This window comes from Anas platyrhynchos, chromosome 3 (genome assembly GCF_047663525.1).
Source record: "Anas platyrhynchos isolate ZD024472 breed Pekin duck chromosome 3, IASCAAS_PekinDuck_T2T, whole genome shotgun sequence".
NCBI lineage: Eukaryota > Metazoa > Chordata > Aves > Anseriformes > Anatidae > Anas > Anas platyrhynchos.
This window is the reverse complement of record NC_092589.1, coordinates 74042128-74060100: the sequence shown is the minus strand read 5'-3', so window position 1 is coordinate 74060100 and position 17973 is coordinate 74042128. Positions and strand designations below refer to the sequence as shown.

Sequence of the window (17973 nt, the reverse complement as noted above, 5' to 3'; positions counted from 1 at the left end):
TTGGAATAACACACTCAAGGTTTGGGAAGTGTGGGCAGGGGCTGGAGAAACAAATCATCCTAGATAGTCAGCTGGATCTAACTGGATCCCAGGACACCACTCTAGTCAAAAAAGGCTAATATTAATGAATTAATAGAAAAATACTAGCGAAAGTAGTGTTTCTGTCAACCCTTGGTTTCCAGTGCCAGTCAAATCACTACTGGGAAACTGCACTTCATTCAGCTGGAATTTGGGAAAGCCAAGAAAGGTGTTAGGCACACTAACAATCAGAGTTCTTGTAAGAAGACTCACATTCAGAGTAAGAAACTTGATCGTTTGACATAAAGAGAAGGCTGATATTGAATCTGTAGATTGACCTGGTCGCAGCTATTTAAAGAAGGTTCAAGTACCCAGACCACAGAAACAAATTAAAGAGAAGAAATAGCCAGGTTACCAGGCAAAAATAAAACATGATCCAGTAGCTTAAACCTAAGTAAAGTCAGGGAAGAATAAGGTGAAGGCACTTTCCAAAAATCTGTTGAAAGGAGTAACGATGGGCTCTCCAATGTTGGCAAAATTGAAGACAACACCTCATGCAATGTCACTTAACGGCAAGTATTGGAGCTGATTAAAGTTGGGAAATCCTACGGGATTTTTTGTATCGCAAGATAAACTATCAAAATGATGTCTCAGTTATTCACGTGTTTATGAACTGTAAAGCCAAGGGAAGGAAACTTCCGAAAATAAAAGACAACTTTGGTTTGGCACCACTTAGTGTTGGTCCTGGTATCTGAAAACGCGCTATTGGCGAGCAGCCCGCTTTCTCTTAAGAAGGTGTAGATATTTTCAGCATTGGGATTTCTGAATGCATTTATTTCAGCCCCCTTATTCAGTCCAGACAGCAAAACCAGCACTACTTTGCCTGTTGGAGCTTCCTCGCATTCACAGCATGAGGAGTATCCGAAGCCACCCGCGGGCTGGGAGCCTGTGCTGCTACCACAGTTTAATTCTATCCTACCACACGCAGAGCACAAGCTTTCAAAAGTCCTTTTAAAGCATGCTCTGCAAAAGGAAACAACCTTCATCCAGAATTCATGTCCATCTTACACGTTTAGACATCCACACTGGTAACGAGATGTGGTTGGTATCGTACTAACCTAGGAATACGCACAAGTATTCCCACAAAGACATGAGATAAAGAAAAACAAAGCCCATCCACGACATCATTTTCTGTATATCAGGGTGTGTGTTTTACCTAAGTATACATGTTTTCTTTAATTACAGTTTTCCATATAACCATTAGGGGGTTCTAGCCATGCAAGTCACATTTATTAAAGGCAGCATGTCAAATAAGAGTTGACAATTACAGGCTATATCAATACACATTATGCCAGATGGTAATGAGCCATACACAAAGGGCCAGCCATCCAAAATAATCACACCATTTTCCTCAGAAATGTTGAAGAGGTTATGGTTTATTACACAGTGCTCATTAGATATACAGTGGCAACATTAGCAATTTTTCCTTCATTTGTGTCTCATTTAAGACTCTACCCCCACAAGCCCATTCAAATTAATACACAAGGTTAAAATCATTATGGTCAGAGGGAAAAAAAAAAAAAAGTTTTATTTTTATTTTACAGTAATGGTGGATCAAAGGTCCCTGGAATCTATTATTCTCTCAGCTACTCTCTAACAGGATACTAAAAAAGAGTGAAATTCACTGTAAATGGAGATTTGACACAAAGACGGACTATTTTTAAATGAGCAAGCTCTGTATTACTTAATAAAACTAAGTGAAAACAACAGTTATGTCGTGACACAAAGTGACAAAAGCCATAAAGCTAAAAGCTGAAAGTGAACTTTCGGCCTTGGCTTTGAACTTTCTCACCTGTGTTTCAATTTGCTGCTTTAACAGCATGGAAATATTTAAGTGCCCAAAAGGCAGCCCATCTCTCGCAGTAGGTTAAAAGCACAGTTGCCTGAAATAACTTCAGTGCCTTTTCTGGGATTAAACCTACAAGGTACGATTTCAAGCACCTTTCCACCCAGCTGCATATGTTGATTTGCAGCTAAGAATGACTGCTGGAGAAATGTTCCTACCTTTCTGTGTTTAGAGAAAGTATGTGGGTGAAAAGATGTATTGGGGCAAGTGTGAGTATCTGCCAGCACAAAAAAGGAGGAGTCTTATTGATAAAAAACACACCGATGTTTCCCAAACTCTGAGTGACGTCCAACATCCAGAAATAAAAAAATAATAATAATAAAAAGAAAGCAGCCATGAGACATGGAGGATGCACAGCACGCATACCAAATGACAGAGACCCTGAAGAGAATGGGATTTTCTGTCCAGGCTCCTCTTCTGAAGCACACAGAGCATCACCATCTCCAGGAGATGCTAGGACAGCAAGGTGGGACACCAGTTCCTGTTCTGGGAGGTTACTGGGAGTGAAGCATTGCTTCCTTGGCCATTCCCCACCACGGCATTGTTTGTCCCTCAGTGTAGAGGATGCTACCAAAAACTCAGAGGAGGCCTGAGGATTTGGATCCTTTCAAATTAGAGGGAGCCACGCCTGGACTTGCTGCATCTTGAGTGAATGCTCTGGTCCCTGGCTAGAGAACCCAGAGAACCAGTAACAGAATTATTTCCAGTTTGGGAATCCCACCTAAGTAATTTCTTAGTAATTTTACCCAACAAATACTGTGTTTTGCAATTGTTTGAAAGATTTTAAATATCTAATAGGGTTTTCCAAATAAATAAATATATTTTATAAAGAGCAAAATCCATCTAAAACTGTTTTAAAACTTTCCTCTCCTTCTTGCCCACGTCTGCCTTCCAATCCTGCGCCTGCCTGCCAGCCAGCCCCCGTGCCAGCAGGCAGATTACCTCTTCAGACAGCCAGGGCACCCGAGCACAAAAGCCAGCCAGCTCTGACATTCTCTGGACCCAGGGAACCGATGCCCTATTTCGTATTCCAACCCTCAACTTTTATAGCGAGGATTTCTCTGCTGCCAATTAATCCAATTCTTCATTGCCAAGGGGAAGCCAGCTTCTGCTGCCGAGATCGCTCTAGACCATGACTTTAGTGAAGCCAACAACTAAATTTCACCACCAGAAGGACAACTTGCCCACTGACTGCAGAGGGAACGTCCCTGTCTGTTCACAAGTCCCAGCCTACGCATGCTGTGCAGATGCCCTGGATAGCACTGCACATTCCCCAGTGCTCCCAGTGATCTTTTATTTTTTTTTATATTTTATTATTATTATTTTTCACTCATTTGACAGAAACGCCTCTAATACGAAGCAGTTATTTTACAAAACCCACTAGGCACAGAAGAGGTGATGATGTTTCTGAAGCAGAAGGTAGCACATCATGAGACCTCCGCACAGCCACGGCTAGTCTTGAAGCAGCAGAGCTCCCACTGTGCCCTTAAAACAGCCATACAAAATGCTGAACAACTCTGCAGGTAAAAATACGACGTCTGAACTTGATAGGGTGGAAGAAGATCAAGCCAAAAGAATTTAAAGGGGAGCTAAAGGTTTTCCTTCTGACATACTGACGTGAGTTGCAGGTATTGTAAACAGGAGGCCAAAAAAATGTAAGACAGGAGGTGAGCAAAAGCTTCAGGAACAGTTGCAGTAGGGTGACCTTGGAAAAAATCAGATGTTAGGATATGTGATGCAAGGAAGACAGTAAGACGTGGACCTGAAACAAATTTGTTGATGAAAAAAACTCAAAAAGTGAGGTACAAATTAAAGAATTCATTTGTGGGTTGTATGATGGTGCTAACACCAAAGCAGAAGTCAAAAGGAACGTGACGATGAAGAAAATCGGGAATTTTGTTTTGGAAATTTTATTATAAAGACTTCTTCCCTTAAAACAGCAGTGTGTGTTGGCCAGACCGCCTGTGGATCGACTGGGCACCACCCAGCATGCCCACCCAGCCAGGAGTAACTCAGATTTGCTCGACAGTCCCTCCACGAGGATCCTCCAGGTACGCCTCATACAACATTGACTCCGTCACAAATTTCACATCCTTGTTTAAAAGTCATTTTTGTCTGTTCTGTATTCTATTTAACTGAAGTATGTAAATTCCCCAAATCAATCGCAAGGATACAAACAAAGGGAAACAGCTCTTAGTGGCAGGTAAGTGGAAGAAATAGGTTAGTAACAACAGGAGCCAGCAGTGTGCCCTGACACACCCTGATGCATTATAATTTTATGACCATATTTTCCCTTACCATATATTAGTTGTTTCTCAGCCCCCAAGACTTTGAAGCACAGCTGTCATTTTATTCTCAATGAGTACGGCAGGCAGTTTGAAGCAACCTAACAGAAATACCCCAAATTACCACGTACTGTCAGCTGTGCAGGTACCCCAGCAGAAGCCAGCATGACTTATCACTCCTAGTGTTCCTCTGAAATCTCGCTGAAGAGTTTGTCTGTAATTGCATTCAATGTAGCTGAAAGTTAAGGTGCACTAACCTTGACATGAAAGCTGTGCTACTAATGACACTTGAAGTACACTGAAGCTTTTTATGCAAGGGAAAAGAAGCGAACCTTTTTTATGCAGTGAAGAAAACCTGATAAATGAGCAGTCCTGTTAAGAGAATGGATGGTTTGTATGTCTAACTGCACAAGAAAAAGGCATTCAGGAAAAAAAAATATATATATGTGGATTACCAGAATGGAGTATACCAGGTAGTTACTATTTTTATGATGCTTATATAAGAACATGATGTATATTCTGAAATACCAACAAATATCCAACTCCCACGGGGGAGAAAAAATGAAAACATACACACGGATACCTGGAACGATCAAGGAAACCTGTCCTTTTCCCAGCATTTGTATTTCTCAGCAATTAAAGCTGTGCTTCCCGCACCTGCTCTCCTCTCCCTCCCTGAACTTTCAATATGCAGAATTGGATAGGGACAGCAATCCCATAGATTTAAGCGGTTTACTAGAGGAATGTTTTTGCTTTTCACAGGACAGAAGTACGCAGCAGATGGGTATTGCCTGCGACGTGCAAGGAATGAGACGGAGAGCTGAAGGGAGGCAGCAGACTTCTCAGAGGCTTTGCCTCTTGCACCAGGTGCGCTGACAGAATCACCAGCAGGGAAATGATGACAAACCTTTTGGAGCAAAGCAACGACTGCTGCTGCTGCTGGGACCGTATCAGCACGGTAACAAGCATTTGGGGCTACTGATGTCTGTGAAGTTTTGTCATTAGTAGTAGTATGTGTTTTATGCAAATGAAGCAGCATGTAAAATTACGAAATTGTGTCTTTTCGGCGAACAAAACTACTTACTATGATACCATTGGTACCACATCCATCTCTTTTTTACCTTATTTACATCACTTCTATCTTATATTTGAAAATCTCATGCATTCATCCTTTAGTCCTTTCATCCCCAAATGATTCAATCTATACATTTTAATAAAGAGTAAAATGACAACAGCCAATTCAAGCAACATTAAGCCCTAAGTCATGGCGGGGAGACATTTCAGGAACAAACTTGATTTCTAAAGGATTCCTACCTGTGCCCAGAAAACGGGGCCAGTTATTGGGTGTAGCCACTACTACGTTTCTGATCAAATTCAATTTGCTGACTGGAACCGCACATGAATTTAGTTGAACTTTTTGAATTGGTTTTGGTGCACAGGTATCAAAAGCCAGAATGAAATTTCAGCTATAAAAGTCTGAAGTAAGCTTTCCATGGTTTGGTGAAACACAGTAATTATGAGAAAGAAATCAGAAATACTGTACAATATCTGAAACTTTACTATGTTTCCTCCCTTTCTGGAAATACTAGATGCATAATTTCTTTGGCTACATCTTCTCTTTCCACAAAAATTTACCAAAGTTTGGCCAAGTCCTCGGAAAAATTAAATCAAAAAACTCCAATTGCAGATACTTTAATAAGACTTCAAGAGTTTGGCAATCACACTCCCCCAGAATCTCATGTGCACCGAATCCGCTCCGTAATCATGCTGTCAGTGCTGATCAGAACTTCTCAAGTGCTGCAAGCCTTAGGAAAAAACATCATCCATCTTTCTGATTTCTCTTTTGACTGCCTAACCGCCTTCTCAAATACAACACGGTTAAAATGCAGTCTTGAAATCTTTATCCCTGATTTTCTAACTCCTTATTTCTGTTCTCAAATCACTAATCACTGTCATCCCTTATATTTCTAGTAACTTAAACTCAGAATGCAACCATTATCTTCAAATCTGGATTTGCTAGCCTTGCAATCCACCCATTCCCAAAACCCTTTATTAAGTAACAATTTAACTTTCCTCTTATTCTAATAAAGAAGGTGCAATGTAACAAGGGCTTTTTTCCATTCCAATCTACTGAAATATCACCTCGCGTCTGTTTGAAATGTTTCTGCAACGATGACTCATTTTTATTAATTAGTCATTTTTATCAAGTTAATCCTTGCTATTGTTCCTTGGTAATTTCTCTTATTCTATTGCATCAAATATAAACCGCTTGGCTTGTGGAGATGAAGATCTACCAAATGAAGATATCAGGATGCTTGAAATAATGCACTGAAATAAGCATGACTTATTTCACAGTCAACATCTACTTAGAAAAGAGTCAACCTGATGAGGTTTATCTTCCTACTCATTGTCACCCCTTGAGGATAATTCAGTTTCTGAATTAAGGAACTTCTGGTTTGACATTCTACCAGGATCCAGCTGAAAATTCTTCCTCTCCATCTTCAAAAAGAAAAAAAATAAAAAAATCCACCAAAACATAGTTAGACACTTTGCTCTTGCCCCCTTTTTGTCATGCCAAAGAAAATCTCTTACAACCCTGAACAACCTGGGCTACAGCCCTACAATGACTGAAAACTTCTCTTTCTTTCCTTGTGTTTTTCCTTATGTTCCTACTACCTGTATATATTCACACACCTGCTTTTATGTTGGAACACAGTACAAACAGCCAAGCTTCTCTGTCGAGCAACACAATATCCTGTCAACACTGGTCTTAGCAGTTGTTCGATAAAGTAACATACAGTGCAAATAACCCTCTATTTTAAAAGTCTTCAGAAAATGAAAAAATACTATAAAGGGTTTGTGAATTTCTAGTCAAAAGGTAGAATATTCAGATATATTTTCCTCTACAAAAGAAAAAAAAATCCACAATAATATGCTTTTATTTAGAAGTATCTCAGAGCTGTCAAATCCTACATGAAAATTTACTACAAGCTGAAGACCAGATGCCAGTGAAGGGATCAAAAAGATTCATTCACTTAACACATAACATGATCAGGCTCTAACACATCCCCTTATTTCAAGTGGAAGGGAATAGACACTGTACTGTCTTTACACAATCTCATGAAGTCAAAAAACATACCTTCCGAGCTGGGAAGAGTATCATTCAGTGGTAGTCAGGCTCACTCATATTTAAACTGAGAACTCCATATTTAAACTCCAGAACAGAGTTGTGTTGCAAGGGAAGGCTGTGTTAGGTCTTCTTTCGAACAGACCACCAGGGCTTTCTTTGAAAAGTTTCATTTAGGGTGAGGGGCAGGACTCGTTGCTCCCTTAGGTGCTACTGACCTGTTGCAAAATTTCACCAGTGCTGCTCTAGTGCTGTGCTGCAAACCTTTGCACTCCAGTACTTGCTTCACAAGCAGTAGGAGGAGGAAGCTCCAGATAAATGATGGGCTGGACAGACAGCAGGTAGCAGGATGGTTTCTCCAAAGCAAGCTTTCTCTGCTGTGAAATCTAAGATACTGAAAACTACTTCCTTCATTAAAAAGCAAAAAACATCTGTAATATACACACCGAGTTTATCTTGCTCCCTTATCCAGTGACTTATTTTGAAGAAGATTTGAGTCCACATCTTCCAAAATCTTTGATGAATAGCTTTACTCCAGTACCTTCTGATTTGTTCTACACTGTGCAGAGAGGACCCTTTCTTATTCAACACTTAATTGCTGTATTTGCACATGCTGTGTGTGCTGACAACAATAAAAAGTTAATGAAGAAAAGAACTGATTGTAATGAATTAGTAATATTGTTAAATTTGTATCTGGAGTTGATTCTTATTGTTGTGGGTGGAAGATGATCAATAGGAATATGTAATCAAGTTGTATGTGCTTTTCATCTCCTGAGACTCGTCTTGTAAACGAGATGAAGAATCTCACAGGGTTTATCCTGCAAAGCTTAAAACTAAGCAGAGTAATTTAAAATAATCGCTTAGATTTCCTCTTACTAAAAGCTAAGGGAAAGCCACCAAGGTTCGGGAACAAAATTGTACATTTCCTAAAAATTATAAAAGACAGCACAGAACGGAATCATAAAACAGCTTGGGTTGGAAGGGACCTCACAGATCGTCTATTTCTAACCGCCCTGCCATGGGCAGGGATGAATCAGTGCTTATATTTTCAGATACTTTTCCCCTTTATCTTTCAAACAAGTCATTTTGTCAAAAGCATCATTCTGCTTATTATACTTAGATATTGAATATTTTAGGACCCTGCATTTTCTCTACCATTTAATTAGCTAAGCTCCAAAAGCACATGGTAGCTCAGATAGTGCATCTCCACTGAAAGCCAGCCCTCCAGAAGATAGGAATAAGACCAGGAAGTCCCCAAGGAAATCATTTTTATGATGAAGAGACCTAATGTGCCCCAGTAAAGGTGAGGATTGATTGTTATGGCCTATTGTTACTATAATTAGAAGTCAAACACCAATTAGCAATTCCATTAATAAGATTAATCTCTGCAATATCTGCAGCTGAGACCCAGGGCTTGCGTGCAATAAGGCAGTGTGAATTTAAAGCGCAACAGCTCTTCTGCACTAAAACTCCCAGGTTGCACACTCACACCATACAAAAGACAAAAAGCCCTGCTCTTTTAGGATTTTGAGTTCCTACTTGGGCTATTGCTCTTACTGCATCTTTGTCATTTCTTGCTTTTTATTGTTTGAACTCGTTCTATCGTGATTTACACCACTGATCGGGACAGGTGTAACTCATCGTGATGTCTCCCAAACTCTGGTTCTCAGCCACTCCCTCTGGACTGCACCAGGGTAAATCTAATCTTGTTTTCCATTACTGATAGACTCAGACAAATAGCAATGAAAAAAAAAAAACTTCTTGAAATTCTGGATGCACTCTTCTCGTGACAGAAGCCCACAGTTAGGCATCATTTTTTACTTCCAAAGACGGAGGTAAGAAACACTCAAATCCAATCTTCCAAGTTAATATACCTGAGTTCAGAGTACAGAAAAACTGAGAGAAGGGCAAGGGATGAAGATGAGGTGAGAAGTCACACTCTTACGCGCTTTGTATTTTTGTAGGTACCAAACTCATCATGTGTATGGAGGTTCTTTGATTTTATTTCATCCAAGTTTTGTCTTTGACAATAAAACTTAAACAGAATTTGTTCACAGATAAATTGGTTCTAATAGGAAACTAAAAGCTCATCTGTGCAAGGCAAAAAGGAGGCTTCTTTACAATTTATTAGTGAACAGGTCAAAGAAACCTCTAAGCATCACTTATATTGTAACAATACAACTCATCTCACCTTCACCAAATTTACTAATGCTTGCCACAGCTTTTAACCAAGAGGCTTTGTAATGGACTTGCATTCCCCTTCTCTTCTTTGAAAGGAAGGCCATCTGGTTTCTTCATATAGGGCTATTGCTTAACAGGATATTGATTTATGTTATCCTCCTTTTGCCAGAGTCACTGTTACCTCTTCCTAAAGCAGCAGGTAGCCCTTCGCTCTCGTAGTCACCTACTTCAACTGGAGCCCAACAGTCCGAGTCAAGAGCAGCAGCAGCATCCCTCAGCTGTCCATCTGCACTCACAAGGGCAGGACAGAGGCTGCCTGCCAATAACTGGGGCTCTCAGGGAAGGCAAGGCCCAGGGAGCATATCCACGTGAAGCATTTATTCGGTTTATCACTCCAAGTGGAACACTATATTCCCCTCAATCTTCAGAGAAGGTGTGCTTACACCTCATGTGCTGTTACACTCATTATTCAAACCAGGTTATTGTCATTTTGGTTTCCCCTCAGCCATAAAAATCCCAGTTCAGCAGTCCAGGACAGATTGAGAAGTCAAGAACCCAATGTCCATCTGGGTAAATCTGTGCAGCACACAGATCTCAAACGCATGCTGTAATAAGCACATAACCTCTACACCTTGGGCTGCACTAGTCCTTATTTACCTTTATAGTCTGAAAGAGCCCAAGCAGCACCATTCGCACAGCTTCAGTTCCCTGGAGGCAGCCTGATTGCCTTTCATGCAGGCAGCAATTAAAGACTGCTCTAACAAGCACAGCATCACCTCTTATGTGTGCCCTGGCACAGGTTTTGGAGAAAGGACAGAGCTGCAGATGGTGAGCTGTCATCTATGAGAAACAGAAGAGATTCCCAGTGTCCCTGTGAATACACAGGGATAGCCCACCAGAAGTCACTAAGTTTTTGTTTCCATATCTAGCAAATAAAAGCTGGGAGTAAGCTACATGGAACTGCACAGGGACAAAGCAGTAGGTCTCCTGACCTTCCTGCAACCAGAGAAACTTCCAGGGGAAAAGCAACCACCGGATGAATGAACACTCTGGACAAGACCTGGTCATTCTCAGAGACGTCTAACTTTCAAATCAATGTTCCTTTAGAGGAAGTGACAACAAGACTTGGATATATCCACGACAAAGGTGTACATGCATGAGCACGTGTCCATAAAAAGGTAGATAGGGCACTTAGTAAGGATTATTACTGGAACATGATGAGCAAAGGACCCAGTCACCATAAAAAGGATTAATATCTGCTGCTGACTCCCACTTCAAATGGGCTCTTTTGTTGGAAGCATCAGTGCTGGTTCCAAAATCATTGTTGTGTCCAAAGGAATCAGCAGAGCTGAAGCCATGAGGCAATGGGTGTCAGTGCTGGAGGGTGCTTCTGAAACTGGCACTCATGGAAGAAGAAAAGAAAAAGATGCAAAACATGAAAGAGAGAAGAAAATAACTTGCTGTACTAGAGCCAAGGAAATTGAGGCCTGAAGAAATGGCATAAGTTCGTTCCTTGGCATCACTTGCACTTCTAGCTGCAATACAGAGGCTACGTGAGGAATCTGCTACTCAATATAAAGCCAAGGAGATTCCTCAGTCCCCAGCCAATTGTGTCTGGCAGTGCCAGACGTGAGCAGCATAAGATACCCCTTCGGGTATTTAGTGAGAGAGAACAAGCCCATCTTGGTATCTTCAGTTGTAAGAATCTAGCTCAGCTATGAAGCGTAAAGCTGTTAAGTGTTCAGAAACCGTATGATCCTGGTTAATTAAAAACCTCCAGCAGCACAGCAGAAGCCCAGCAAGCTGCATCCTTGACCATCCAAGTAAGATTTGCTCTGAAAGAAGGCAACAGAGAGCAATGTTCAGCTCTAGCAGAATCACAAGTTCGGAAATGGGTCTCAAAGCTCTTTTTTAGCTCTAGGCTCCAACATTACGTCTGAGGTGTTCACTGATACTATTAGCATGATAAACTACACTTTGAGTTCAGGCAATGACCCCGACCCTTACATGACACTGCTTGCATGCCCTGCAGTGAGCACAGCTTCACTGCATTTGCCATGGCTCTGTAGCCACGGAAATACTCACCAAAACGGTAAGAGACCAGCAGAAAGTTTGGGTTTCAGGAAATCTGTCCAGCAGCTGAAATAAGGCTGTTTATCATGATGTTACTTCCCTTTCGCATCCTCTTTTGGGAGCACTGGTGCAGAGCTGGAAGTAATGTCGTGTTCCTTTCCCCGCCAATAGGAATAAAATCAGGCTGCTGGCATCCTGACAGCGAGGTGGCAGTACCGAGGAAAGCAAGCCAAGCAGACATCTATAACGCTTCCCTCCTTATCTTCAGCGTGATTCATAAGGTAACCAGCAGTTACTATGATATCCTTCTGCAAAATGAACCGCAATTCCCCCCCAGCTTAATGTGGGCAGACCACATCTGCAAGCTGGGAAGTGCCAAGCAAACCTGGAGGCAGTGCTGGCCATGGGCAGCATCACATCACTATAGCAGCTCTGCGCCTGTGACTACCCAAATGGCAATCCTCGTTATTCTAGAAAAAGATTGCTCTCTGGTCGCAGGCATCAGTTTTGTTCCATTGTGTACCAGTAAGAAAAAACAGGTGCCAGCTAAGCAGCTAGCTAATCTATTTTTATAGATTTAGGTCAATTGTCCTGTAAATTGACACATTTAGAGTTTGGGAGAATAGGATAAAGAAAATTTTGGTTATTCCCAAGTCATTTCCTTATATTTTAATTATGGCTATTGCATCACTCATTTATCTTGTGATTTAAGATATCAAATAGGGAAAAAAGATTATGCAGAATGTCTCATCCCAAGATAAGAAGTCCTTTTGTGTGTGTGTGGTTTTCTGTGTTAAATAACTGTGGTACTACTGCATCTTGCTGTTCACAGGCCATACATTTAGTGTAGTACCAGCCATAACGGATTGATGTAACCTGGCTGTCCACCATGGGATGGAAGATTTCAGGAGAGCACAAGAGCCCATTCCAACACAAACAGAGGGAAAAGAAAGACTGGGCTGGTGCAATCACCGGCAAATACTGGAACAACTGCTCAGATTTCAGGAATGCAATTAATTAATCACTACTAAGTACTCTAAAATCAAGTGAGCCATATCCCAGCTAATAGTCCACCATATAACGTTCACAGCACATAAGTATCAGGCAATGAAGATGCTCGTTACAGCGCCAGAAATAATATTTCCAGCAAAATATTATATTTAAAGATGAAGTAATTATATGGCACGGCAACAAAAATAAAGAGCTGTATAGTTTACAGCTGCTGAAAATCTGTAAGAGTATATTTCCAAAAACTACTCCCGATGCTGGAGAAGTGCATAAACAATGAAGGATTAAGCACATTTCTTCACTGTGCATCACTGAGGGGTAGACTTTGCTATACAGGTTTAATACATGCATCATATGTAATTAGACTGGAACCACGATAGGAAATAAGAACATACTAAGGGAAAAGAAAGTCCTTTGGTTCTCATTCAGGAGCAAGCAGTTTGTAAAACATTATTTGTAATATATAAAACAACTGCAAAGGCCCTTTAAGATCATTGTTTTACAAGCTGTAGGTTCTCTTAGCTAAAGCTAGGAAAAAAAAAGAAGAAAAGAAAAGCTAAAACCAGAGAGAAATTATAATCAGAAACAAGACAGATATTTAAGAGTGCATTTGGAGAAGTACCCAGTCACAAGCTCATTATAAAAAGAGAAGAGTTCCAAGTCAAAAGCAAGGCCCACGGTGACTTCAGCAGAAGGCAAGACCTGGCTCACCACGGCACAAAATGAAACAAAGCGGTGGCACTTTGCTAGCATGCATCAATTTGCTCATATTTACATCACGCTACAGATCTAAAGTGCCATTGAAAATTCATTTAAATTAATGACTCCGCAGTCATCACTTTCACAGACAGTAATGAACCTTAAGTGAACCTGTGTGGGCATATTCAGAACCGCTTCGTTTCTGGAGTACCTTGGTAACTCTAAACTAGATATTATAATGGCTATTGACTTGCTCAAACTTAGATTATTAGGCTAGATTTTCAGCTGGTTGGACTGGCACAGCTCCAGTGATGTCCATTTACACCAACTGGCTCATTATTAATTCAAGGTCTTATTTGCTCCTTAATGAACACTTCCACCAGTCACCTTCCCAGTGGCAGCTTTAACCGCTCACAAGTTACCTCCACGGTGAGAATCATCATACTCAGAAACTTGGTTATCAAAACATAATGCTTTTTCTCTCCTTTTATGAGACATACTTAAGGTAAACTTTTTTAATCATTTACAAAATCAACTAAAATACCTCCTGTACCATAATTAACTAACTAGAATTATGCTCTCTTACAGCATCATTTGCATATAAATATGAAAATGTTACAACCCTGAGGGGACATTAAGGACAAAACCAAACAAGAATGGAATTAAATGGCTAAGGGGACAACACAGCCCCTCCTTAACGAGCCTCTTATATCTTTGTCTTTTTTTTCTTGCTTATTGTCATTTCTGTCCTTTATATTCATATATATTTTCCTTCTCTATTCTGTTGTTTTACGATACTACACACATATTTTTAAGGCCTTTATTTGTTTTGGTCTTGTCAATTTTAAGATGCTATCCCTGCATTTCTAAATAAATCAGGCTACAAACGTGTCACGAAGTTTGTGCATCCTCATTTAACACACTACAGTGGTCAGAAACACGGTTTACTGAAAGTGTGACAGCCTGTTCCCTCAACCTAGCAGCATGCACAATTTGTCACAAGGCCTTCACAAATTGAAATTATGCAATTTTTCAACCAGAACTCATTAAATTCACTTATTTTTCAGTGGAGGAGACAACTGTCAAACACACAAATGAGAGCAACCACTATTTCTGATTACTGTTGTTACTAGGATTAAGTAATTGACTTTAAATACATAAAAGATATTTAGGAACTTGATGAAACTAGATTATCTCAGCAAGAGCCTGAGGAACCTTAACGGCAGGCTCAGTAATTCAGCTGTGACATGTGGTAGGTAAAAAATTTTATTCTACACTGCCCTTTCAGGGGAAAATATCCTTCAAAGTGGTGATAGTGAAAATTATTTTCTCAGGGAAACAAACTGGTAGTCCACAAGACTGGCAATCTGACTCTGAAAATTCCAGTATGTAGGTAAATAACTCCTGAGTAACTCAAAACAAAAACACTCAAGTTTATAATAACCCAAAGGAACAAAGATTTGTAATCAGCTAAGTACTGATTTTCCTTAACAACTGAGCAGGCCACTGAGATGCTCTGGTGTCACCACGATGTTGCCTATCGAATGCATCTTTGTGTATCTTGCTAAGGAAATTTACTGCTTACCTGGAATAAATCCCGCTGACCATGTTGTGCTGGAAAGAGAGTTCTGCTGTGCTGGGTCCAGCAGCTTTGGAAATGAGCAATACGACCAAACCTCGCATCTGTAAGTTGTTTCGGCTGTCATACACAAAACCCCTGCAAAAAAGGGAAAGAAAAAAAAGCACATTTTTTACAACCTATTTTCACTGGTTATACCGAAGTGGAAAAGAAAGACTCAGACCTCCGGCTGCTATCAATTTCATCAAGTCTATAAGCTTCACATTTGCATGAAAATACACTGCAATTATTAATCATGATCTTTTGTCATCCTTCACCTATAACTTACAATGGAATACTAATATTGAAGAGCAATGTAAGCAATCAGGATTAAATCTTGTTTATTTCCAAGCAGCAGTGTATGTCCTGCATTTCATGTCATGTCATGAAAGGAGCATTTCAAAATAATTCAATGATATATTGTATCAGAAACATAAGAGCCTTCAGTTTGTTTTTTGAAGTACAGGAAAACCAAAAGAAGTCTCACACTTCAAGAGAAGAAAGGGAAAATTGGAAAAGTACAACCAAAGTCTATAACCTGTTGAAATAAAAGTGTTTAGATCAGAGTGGTTATGACCAGACGACACAATACATACAACATGTCTAAGTACTTCAGGAATAGACTTTGCAGAAACTGATGAAAACAGTGAAATAAAAGCTAAAATTGCAAAAGATAAATGAACCAGAGAGAGGCTGTTTTAAACAAAGGAGCTGTTTCAAATGATGCACCTTCAGATTTGGGGTCAGTAGGAAGCCTGTTCACTCTGCCCGCAAAAACATCTGCTGAAAGCAATTCTAAGTGACCACTTAGATGCACCAGCTCAGAAGTTAGTTTATTCTAAAGTAAGCTTTGCTTTCCTTTTGACAGCAGCGTCTCAAATTGTATTCTTCCTGTCCTTGTCGAAGTTGCTTTCTACTTCCTACGACCATCAATAAGGCTAAGAGAGGATAATATATTCCAGATGCTAATAGAAATGAGTTTGCAGATTTAATAAGAGCTCTCACCTCCAATATTAAAATATTTGCTAAGCAAATAAGAACTACATCGCAGATTACGAAGCACTTCAACCCATTTTGTTCCAGTATATAATTTTAACCTTAATCACCGAAGGAGATCAAAACAAACCTGTCTTTAAGTCAACTACCTGAAAGGATCGGCGGTCTACCTTGCAAGTATATTTGAATAACATGGAAAAACAGTGGATGCAACCTACAGTTTCATTTGTTGTTTTTTTTTGTTTGTTTGTTTGTTTTTCATTATGTTTATTCTTGCATCGTGAAGTGGTATATCTTCTATTTCATTTAAGCAGACATAAAAACATTTTTTAACGTCATAATTTAAATACTATTTAAATACTAGTACAAATAACCGCTCGAGTTCTTCTGTTGAGCCTTCACAACTTCTCCCACAGCGCTGAGGAAGGACCAAAGCAACCCAGGTGGCTGCAGAAGCTCTCAGAGGAAAACAAGAGGGTCCACCCGTGCTGGGCAGTGCTGCACAGCTTGGCGTTGTCTTAGCTCCAGACCAGCACTGCTCCCCTTGGGAGAGGCGTCAGGCTCATGAAGGCATTCTCCATGCAACCACATCCTACAAAGGATGATCAATGAAATGATCAATGAAAGAGGAGGACCATATGCCTTCCTACCACAACCCACAACATTTCTAGCCCTGGTTGGGTCTAGCTAGCCAAGCCAGGGCATGGCTTTTCGTTTTGTGCCCTTCTAACCTGCCCACACCTTACAGTTGGCTGAAGGATCCTGGCCAGCTCTGTGCCACCATGCTCACCGCAACACGCACCAGGATGGTGTGAGAGAAGGCGTCGACTTCGGCCACATTTCCCACAGAGAAAGCAGGTGTTTATGGCTTAAGGTGGCCAGAGTTTGGTTCAACTAAGTCTTAAGAACCAACAGGACAGCAAACATTTATGGGCAAAGCTGAAACTTAGCCAGAAGCACGCGCTAGCCACCGGTCTTAATCTGCAATAAATTACATATTAGCCTCTTAACAGAGCAGTGAAATGAAAATAGCAATTAACCCACTGCCTTGCTTGCTATCATGAAATAAACTAATCATAATGTTTCAGAAAACTGGGAGAACACGGGTAATCAATAGTTCAGTGCCAGACAAAATTCAGCGCAGGCTTTAGTGTTTAGCATGAGAGACTCCACAACACCCCCCGAGGAGCAGCCACGTCGCAAAGTCATCGGCTCCGGTCCTTCCCTCCCCAAAGATCTTAAAAAAAAAAACCTGAATGCAGCAGCAGAACAGCTGGTGAAAGGCAGATGCTGTACAACTTCCCGGAGCAGACAATGATTTTGTTTTGTACACCGCTCACGCAGAGCTTCCCAACCATTCAAAGCCAGGAGAGCTCACGCGGCTCAGCGCAGCTCCCGAGAACAAGCGGCACGGTGCTGCAGTGTGCAGCTCTGCCCTGCTCACCAGGTCCGTGCAGAGAGGGGTTTTGACGTGGGGAAAGCTGCTTGCCTTTAGCATCCTGGAAATTCACACCTTACATACCTTAACTCTTGCCAAGCACATGGACGAATTGCTTTTCTTACCATATTCCAATAGATAGTTAACAGAACACACCCAAGACAGTCAAACATCTAAAATTCTGCACATTTCCAAAATTGGAGCCACAACAAACATTAAACTATGCAAGAAAAGAAAAAAATAGAAAATATACATAATGTAACGTATACACATGTATGTCCTGTAGTCAGAATTCAGGATAGTTTGTGGTGGTGTAAGTACTTCTCCGGCCTGAACTCCAGCTGACCACATTACTCACAGGCAAACAAGTTACACAGATGATGCAACTGAATACAAATAGAGTCCTCATATTTCCTCAAATTTTTAATTTATTTATTTATATATATTTTTTTTACAATTCTATCATTTTTCAAAGAAAAATGGCTTTAGGAAAAAGAAAAAGCCTACATACATTCCCTGGTAAAACTGGAGTGCTTTACTTACTAAGCGCAGGATTGCATGAGAAGTGAGTGGCACTTTTAAAATATATACGTGTATATATATAAAACAAATTATGCTGATACT

General features: G+C 40.5%; 1 protein-coding gene across 1 annotated transcript in view; it reads right to left on the bottom strand.

Annotated features, from left to right (window-relative positions):
• The window catches only part of PDSS2 (decaprenyl diphosphate synthase subunit 2), a 104573-nt gene that overhangs the window by 47879 nt on the left and 38721 nt on the right, over positions 1-17973 (bottom strand). The window contains exon 2 of the mRNA XM_038177739.2: positions 14883-15014. Coding sequence (XP_038033667.1) covers positions 14883-15014 — 132 coding nt within the window. The remainder of the gene's footprint in view (positions 1-14882; positions 15015-17973) is intronic.